The following is a 9,002-nucleotide window of genomic DNA, read 5'->3' on the forward strand; positions in this document are numbered from 1 at the left end:
TACTATTCATTTCATTTCATCACAACACTTTTCTAATCAATATAATGTTTTAAAATGTCTTCGAAATTTGTGTCATTATTATCTTTTTTTTCAATTTTCAGTTAGCGATTGGCAAATTGCACTAAGAATTATAGAATTTAGAAAAAAAATTTAAACTTTCTTGTATTTCGATTATTTTTCTCTTAACAGGCAAACCCTGAATGAAAGTAAATCTATTTTGAGTATTTGGAATAAAAATTCAAATAATTCACTAATTACTTAAATTTATAGTTTATGATCGTAAGATAAGAAACTGTAATCCAGACAGTTAAATTTAATTCAGAATTTTATTGTTGATTTGAATCAATATTCTAAATTTGGCTTTATGAATCTGGATTTTCAGTTATATTAAAACGATAATTTAAAAGCTGGATTTTCGTTAATCTTGATTTTATTTTTTTTGGTCGAATTTAAGTGTTTATATTCTTTAATTTACTTATGCTAGACAGATTGTTTTTTTAGATCTGATATCTGGTAGGAAACTTTTTTTGTATTTTTGTGTATTGGTTCAGATTTTATCTCTATACTTAAATGTTCGAAATTTTAGGTGGCATGCTTTTTACTTAAAATTTAATTTTTATATTCTTTCAAGTTTTTAGTACTTGATGATATTATTGATTACGATCCATTTTTCTGAGTTTTGAAACTGAGAGTTGGATCTAATTACAAGATAAAGTCCTATATAGCTAAAATTTTCTAAAGTTCCGATTAACCACTGAGTATGAAAAGTAGTGTGGATTTTCCAATGTTTCCTGATCCTGCAATCCGTTTTTATGATAATGATTCAATTTACTTGGAATCACAAAATTAATAACCTTCAATTCTCAAACTAACTGGATAAAATCAACAAAGAATATATTAAGGTGATCTTTTACCTGTTATATGACTTTCTATTGGTGTTACCAAAACTCATAAAAAATGATTTGATAATGAAGTGTTTCAATTCAATCTCATTAAGTTGTTTTGAGTCTATTGGAAATTTTACAGCCATATTGCTTGAGTTGCTAAAAGAATATACATTTCAAAAAAATTAACGGTGAACGAACAAACATCTAAAAAAAATCTTAGAATTGCCTTGATTCTGATGCAAAAAATTACAAATTTTGTCAATATTCTTCGTATAGGCTTTGCTATGCTTCGTAGTTGCGGAACCCCATAGGGAAAATCACATCCAAGTATCCATTTTACTGGTGCCACGTGAAAAGTACACTTGCAACGAAAATGGGCGCCAAAACTTCCTATAGAGAGATGGATGCACATCAGTAAGCCTTGATTGCTTTTGGGCTTTTGGCGCCTTCCTACTCTGGGTGATTCGAATGAAAAAAAATCGAAATTGGGTGCCATGACTTTTATTTGATACGAATAAAACTAAAAATTAATTTTCAAATTCCACAAAAACCTTTTCGAAATTATCTCTCCGTTGTGTTATTCTTCGCGTGAAGACGAACACAACAAAAAAATCGCATGCAAATCGGATGATCCAGTGAAGAGTTTTGCGTGTTCGTACATTTCTGTATGGTCTGTCTCTCTCCCTGTTTTATATATATAGATTAACATTTAAGCGCAAAAGAAAATCAGATTTTTTTAAATGCTACCATCGAGTCTAAAACTTTCGTTGAAACAAAATTTTCTCTAAGAAAATGCGTTTTTTTATAATTTTTTTTCTCACAAAGTCACTAACAAAACTGTTGGTCAAACGCAAAAACAGTGTTCAGATGATCCATAGAAAACTTATTCACCTTCAATATGCAAAAGAGGGATTTCAAATTGCTGTTATCCCGTCCGAGATATTTTCATCTAAGTACAAGAACTTTTTTAATTTTTTCGAAATTTCATATTTGGAGCATAACTCAAAATCGGTTCTACTCAGATTTTTTTGAATTTCATTTTCGGATTCAGCGCCCGATTTTACAATAAAAATGTTGGTCAGTTAATGAAGTTCACGATTTTTTTAAAAATATTGTAAACTAGTATTATCAATCAACTTACCACCATTCTGGTTTTTTCTTTTTGAACAAAAAATTATTCCATTTTACGTTGAAAATAAAAGATAAAAAACACGTCTTAAGAAAGGGTTCGGAAAAAACGACTACAAGTTGACAAATGTGTTAAATGGTTGCAACCGAAAAGGTACTGAAATTTATTTAGCCCATAAAATTATGCTATTTTTGAAAAAAAAAGTTTCTAAACGGTAAAGTTATTTGTAGAACTAAAGTAATAAATGAAAACTTCTGTGTATTTTTATGCAAAAAAAGTTTATAAACGGTGAACATTACATGATAGTTACAATGTTAAAAGAAAGCTATAAGAAAGTTACCTTGTCGCTAATGAAAGCGTCTATTGAAAAATTGATCACATCAATGGAAAATTTGACTCCAATGAGTTTGGGGAACATTCCTATGGAGTGGAAATTTTTTAAATTCAAGGATTGACCGACTAAGAGAAGTTCAAATTTATAAAATTTATAAAAGTTTATAATGTATTTGAACTTTCCTTAGTCGGTGAACCCTTGAATTTAAAAAATTTCCACTCCGTGGGAATGTTCCTCGAACTAATTGGAGTCAAATTTTCCATTGATGTGATCAATTTTTCAATAGGCGCTTCAGAAGCGACAGGGTAACTTTCTTATAGCTTTCTTTTAACATTGTAACTATCATGTAATGTTCACCGTTAATAACCCATTTTTTTCAGAAAAACACACAGAAGTTTAATTTTAATCCTTTAGTTCTACGAATTACTTTATCGTTTAGAATTTTTTTTTAAAAATTGTGTGATTTTATGGGCTAAATAAATTTCAGTACTTTTTCGATTGCAACAATTTAACATATTTGTCAACTTGTAGTCGTTTTTCCAAACCTCTTCTTAAGACGTGTTTTTTATCTTTTCTTTTCAACGTAAAATAGAATAATGTTTTGGTCAAAAAAAATCAGATAGGTGGTAAGTTTAAGACCTGATTAATAGCTTATTTTGATAGAAACCACATGAACTTATCTGTAAATTTTTAACGGTTTTAATGTATGCAAGACTACCATTTTTATCTTTGCCCGATCAGTAGTGCATATCAAAACTACTACTCAAACCCGTCTCAATGTGATATTATTATCTTATTCAAATCATAATTTGGGAGTAAGCCAATAAAAAGAATGACATTTCGTTTTGATATTCGGGTTTTCTCTAAAAATAACAGAATTCAAAATTATAGCGAAAAACACGTGGCGAATTCTGTCAAAATTTTGATATGATTGTTTTTAGTTAAAAAATGTGGGAAGGTAGTGAAATATAGTGAAATATTTATAATCATTCGGAAGTACGTACGAGGGGATGAACGAAAAACTGCAGTTTTATGAGACTGCGCTGGCTGGTTTACCTTGAAACCTTATATGTTAACCATGGAAAATTACAAGTTTTACGTAGATTCGACTATTGTTTCTGATTGTAAGAATCAGAGTTGTTTTAGTAATTTTTTCACCAAGGAAATGATAGATTGGATTATTTGCCACAATAAACATGAAGAAAAATATCATTTGAAGCAATAAGTCAGCATATTTTTTTTTTTCAGAAGTAACGGCATGGGCCATCTTACCCAACTGGTGCGTCAATTAAAGTTTTCCCCTACACGAACAGACGAAAGTCCTGAGTTTGTAAATTTGCTTCTGTACTACTTGCAGCCATGTGATGCGGCTGTTAGATCATCGTTAGTTTGCTCTTTATTTTTCTTAAAATAAATAAAAAACTGGAAAAATCTTTTGAACATTGCACAAAATACAAACGGAAAGTTTTGGACGAATTTTCATTTCCAAATGATTAACTGATAAATACCTACCTAGAAATAGTTTTTCACGATTTAACTTCCATGTTATTATGCAAAAACACTCAACAACCAGCTGTCAATGTTTTCCCAACAACACTTCGTCAAAATTACGCTTGGCCACACACGTATCACATTTGCACCGGAAGGGGAGGAGATCCAAGAGGATAAATTCCACATGGGCACATGGGTCAAGATGTAAGGTATTTAGCTTCAGGAAAGGATCTTTTCCAAACTTTGACAGACCAGTAGCAGCAAACGGCAGCCGGGCTTATTTCCATGCTTTGGCGACATTCTATTGCCCCCTTAAATACATGTGTGGGTTGCTGAAGGGACAAAACAAAATAACATCTAGGGTATTTCATGGTCCGGTGCAAGGGTTTTTCCATTTCCCAACAAAGAGGAAAACAGCAGTAGTGGATTTGGCTTCCTTTATTTTGTCTACCTTTAGGCGAACAGTTGGAAAACAATAATAGCCTAACACAGTGAATATGGTTAAAAGAAAGGCAAAACTGATTCCATGGATCACAGCTTGTTTTTTCACGGTCGCTGAATTGGTGCGGGTCCAATTTCATTCACCTGTAGTAATGTGTTCTCGAGGCTTTTCCAAAAAACCAGGAAGCCTTAAGCTTTCACACCGTCAAAAGCTCCTGATGACTGCCTATATGAGAAGTGGGCGTTAAAAGTAATAAATTATGTCAACGCTGCATTAAAAGGGATGAGAGTTTGTGGATTATTTCCAGAAAATGAACCTTTCTACTTTAGAACGAAGAGTTCTTTTTTTATATTTATCCAATTTAGGAACAATAAAACATAAACTAAGTTTGAATGCAAAGCTCTAGATTTCAGAAAAAAAATCTTAGTAATTTAAAAAAAATTAAGATTCAAGAACTTCAGTCAATCATTTAAATTTTGATAATTTCAAAAATTCTCGAAAATCTGATATTTAAGACAACTATAATAATATCAATTTTGACAATTTTGACAATTTTGATTGACAATTTGACAATTTTAATAATTTTGACAATTTTGACAATTTTCATAATTTTGACAATTTTGACAATTTTGACAATTTTGACAATTTTGACAATTTTGACAATTTTGACAATTTTGACAATTTTGACAATTTTGACAATTTTGACATTTTTGACAATTTTGACAATTTTGACAATTTTGACAATTTTGACAATTTTGACAATTTTGACAATTTTGACAATTTTGACAATTTTGACAATTTTGACAATTTTGACAATTTTGACAATTTTGACAATTTTGACAATTTTGACAATTTTGACAATTTTGACAATTTTGACAATTTTGACAATTTTGACAATTTTGACAATTTTGACAATTTTGACAATTTTGACAATTTTGACAATTTTGACAATTTTGACAATTTTGACAATTTTGACAATTTTGACAATTTTGACAATTTTGACATTTTTGACAATTTTGACAATTTTGACAATTTTGACAATTTTGACAATTTTGACAATTTTGACAATTTTGACAATTTTGACAATTTTGACAATTTTGACAATTTTGACAATTTTGACAATTTTGACAATTTTGACAATTTTGACAATTTTGACAATTTTGACAATTTTGACAATTTTGATAATTTTGACAATTTTGACAATTTTGACAATTTTGACAATTTTGACAATTTGACAATTTTGTATTTTTGGAAATTTTGACAATGAAGATAATTTTGGCAATTTGGAAATCTGACGACATTAACAATTTTATAAATTTTGAAAACATCTTAAAATTTGATGATTTTTTTCAGCTAGTTTAACAGTATTTTGATTCGACTATCCTGACTTTTCGTTAAAAACCTCTGTAATTTTCTTTATGAGTGTTGTTGTTTACCAACTAAAAATTTTCTCTTCACGCGTTGAATTCATTTATCAGATTTAATGCTTTTTGAACAACTTTATCGAGGGCACTAGTGCTGACAGATTTTACGATTAACCATAAACCGCGGACAAAAAAACTGAAACTCAAGTACTTCGACTCAAATTACCTAACATAAACTACACGGCACACATTCGCGAAACCCGCGGCCAAAATTCGTGTACAAACAACTGATGAATGCGAGACGTCAATATGTCGTCCTTCAGCCGGAAGTCGCCGGAATGGCCATTGCTAAATCCTCGAACCCACGGATCAAAATGACAGTTTTCTGTCATGTCAGCCGAATGGGATCGGCGATGACATTTTACGAGCGCTCTATTTATGGATGGAGGAAAAAAAAGGGATCAAGATGAGACGGAAAGAAGTGACAGCTCAGGAGCGAACAAAAAATGATCAAAATACAATCGTAAATCTTCATCACTTTGACGCGACAAAGCGGAAGTTTTTATTCTGGAACCTCAAGGAATAAAAAATGAGACACAACAAATGCACAGTAGAACACTATCATTCGATGATTTGTTCTAGTTTCGACTGGGAAAAGAAGATATCATGACTGTTTTTAGCGGAAGTTGGCGACTTTTTAGCGGATATCTGGGAACTTTCTTTCAATTTTTCGAGTGTGTCTTCCGAAGCGTAAAACTTCCAAATCACAAGTTGTGAAAATAAGCTTTAAATTCAAAAACAAAAATTGAGATAGGAATGCAAAAGAGGATGAATTGTTGAATATTCAAAAACAAATCAATTAAAAGAAAGTGTATTTTAAACATGAAAAATTGAAGAATATTTGAATGACGACAAATCAAACGAGAAATTCCCCAGCTGGACAAACGAAAAAAAAAAACGAAACATCAACTGAAACGCTTCAGCTAAAATGTAAATTTCCCGTGGGATAATAATGTTCTCGCTTTGCCGCTGCCCCCCAACGTTTGAATGGGAATAAAACAAAGAAAATGGTCACTTCCGGGAGCATAAATATGCGGATACTGGTGGCCGGCGAGGAAAAAATAGCACATTAAAACGACAGTTTGATGGCCATTTTGCGTCACGCTTCGGAGCCGATTTGCCGTGCGATTTTTTTTTCTTTATTTCTTTTTTTTCGGAATTTATTAAGGATTTTGAACATTTGAATGAAATTTACTTTCCCATTTTTTTATTCGCATTGCAGAGATTTTTTCTTTTTCATTCGGGGAGCATTAAGAGTGGAAGAAGAATTCAGTTCGAAAAAAAAATGTTACTTCAATTTCTTTTAAATCACGTAACGCTTCAGAATAATGTAAAACCAAACAAAGAGCTATGGTTTGAAATTTCAATCACCTTTATGTTATTAAAGAACTCTTATTTTAAAGATATATTGATCCTACAAAGGAAATAAACTTTCAGTGTTCGTTAAAATTTTCTAATTGGAATATGGAATCTTGTTTGAGATTCAGGATATTAAAAATTTATTTTAAAATCAAACTTCAGAAGCAGACATTACAGACAATTTTTTAGGTAACAGAAACTATCAGTAGTTTGGTAATTATTATTGTATCAAATTAATCTGTTTATTTTTTTATGGCTGTTTTACAAGATTTATCTAAATAAAAACTAGGAAACTATTGGACCGATTTGAGTGAAGCATCACAATGTTTTTCAATGATTGTATATGGCTTTCTTCTCCACTCACTGGAGCAATAAAAAAGGGGTAGGGGAGCTCCTATACATTTTAACGCATAAATCGAGAACTAATCTAGCAGAACAAATTTGGGAGGGGAGAAAATTGAGATATTAGAAATCTCCATACATAAAAATCAATGTTTGCCTGTCTGTCTGTTCCCTATAGACTTAGAACCGATCATCGTGAAATGTGGTATATGACCGTTTTTAGGACCAGAGATGGTTTCTAAAGTAGTTATAGAACCCTCCGATTTTAGGAAGGGATTGTTCCCATACAAATTTATCATATTTTATGACACAACCCATACAATTTTCACCCTTTAAAGCTGTTCGGATCAATATGACCCGGGGTGCACATTTAAAACATCCGTATCATAATTCGAATATACTCAATAACTGTGATTTTCAGAGACCAAGTATGTTCTATGAAAATCATGATTAAAATAACTGAAAAAACTAAAACTTAAGCTTAGAAAATCGATTCATTAAGAAATAAAATACAGCCAAGTGAAACTAAGGATGGATGTATTTTTTAAGGTTAGATTTTTTTGTATCCTAGATAGCGGTCAAAATTTTCATTGAACCCCAATATATTTATACATCGTCGGATAGAGGTATTCTTGGCAATATTAAAAATCAATTAAACACTTAAAAACACTGCAAAGATGTCAGCGGTTATAAATATTTCAAAAATATTTTTTTTTCGGATTTTTTCTTTTAAAACTTGGTTCTGATAACTGACTTTATCTTGAAATGTTAAGTAATTGGAATAAATAACAAACACAATGAATCAATATCATCAAAATCGGGTAACATATAGGGCCAGTGGAACGCAAACAAACTGCAGGTAAATTTTCCCCGAAACGGATAACGAACAGCTTAGGAAGGGTCAAGCAATTTCTATCAAATTTTCTACAAAACTAATTTAATAGCATAATATAATGTATTGTATTGTTGAATATGTTTTGACATGTTCAGATCATTTGTTCAATCCCACATCAATCCACATTGATATACGAAAATCCTGCATTTCGTTTGCATCTCGTTGGGATCCATCGTGTTAATGTTGAATTGACACTTAAACGTATCCATTGCTGGTTGCCAGACTAAACCAAGAGTCTTAATAGTGGGTCCGAATCAAGTTCCATTTCACCTGATTCTGCGATTGCCAAGTCATCGACCTGAATTCCACGAAGCACTGCTCTCGATTTCGATGCGAACTCCCTGAGTTTAAATCCTCCTTGATAAGCTAACTCGATGAGCTGCTCCCGTAACTGAATTGCTTCATGCTCCTTCTCCGTGCCAGATAAGACGTCGTCCATGTAGACATGTTTGGACATAGTTTCGCTGCCAAAGGGTACTTGATGCCTTCATATCTTGTGAGCTGAAGAAGCGTCCTCGTTGCCAAAAAGGTTGTCGGCTTTGTTCCGTATGTGACGGTTGTTAGCTCATACGTATCTACCGGTTCTGTAGTGTCAAAACGCCAGAGAATGCTCTGCAGTGCCATATCTTCCTCATAAACGTTTATTTGGTGGAACATCTTTTCCACATCGGCTACTATTAGAGAATGCTTCGTTCTGCA

The 9,002-nt window shown here is 31.8% G+C and overlaps 1 protein-coding gene across 1 annotated transcript in view; it reads right to left on the reverse strand.

Annotated features, from left to right (window-relative positions):
- Positions 1-8,760, reverse strand: part of LOC129742829 (uncharacterized) — an 87,332-nt gene extending 78,572 nt beyond the window's left edge. Inside the window, exon 1 of the mRNA XM_055734769.1 lies at positions 8,574-8,760. Coding sequence (XP_055590744.1) covers positions 8,574-8,760 — 187 coding nt within the window. The remainder of the gene's footprint in view (positions 1-8,573) is intronic.
- Positions 8,761-9,002: the final 242 nt, after the last annotated feature.

The sequence above is a fragment of the Uranotaenia lowii genome, chromosome 2 (assembly GCF_029784155.1).
Source record: "Uranotaenia lowii strain MFRU-FL chromosome 2, ASM2978415v1, whole genome shotgun sequence".
NCBI lineage: Eukaryota > Metazoa > Arthropoda > Insecta > Diptera > Culicidae > Uranotaenia > Uranotaenia lowii.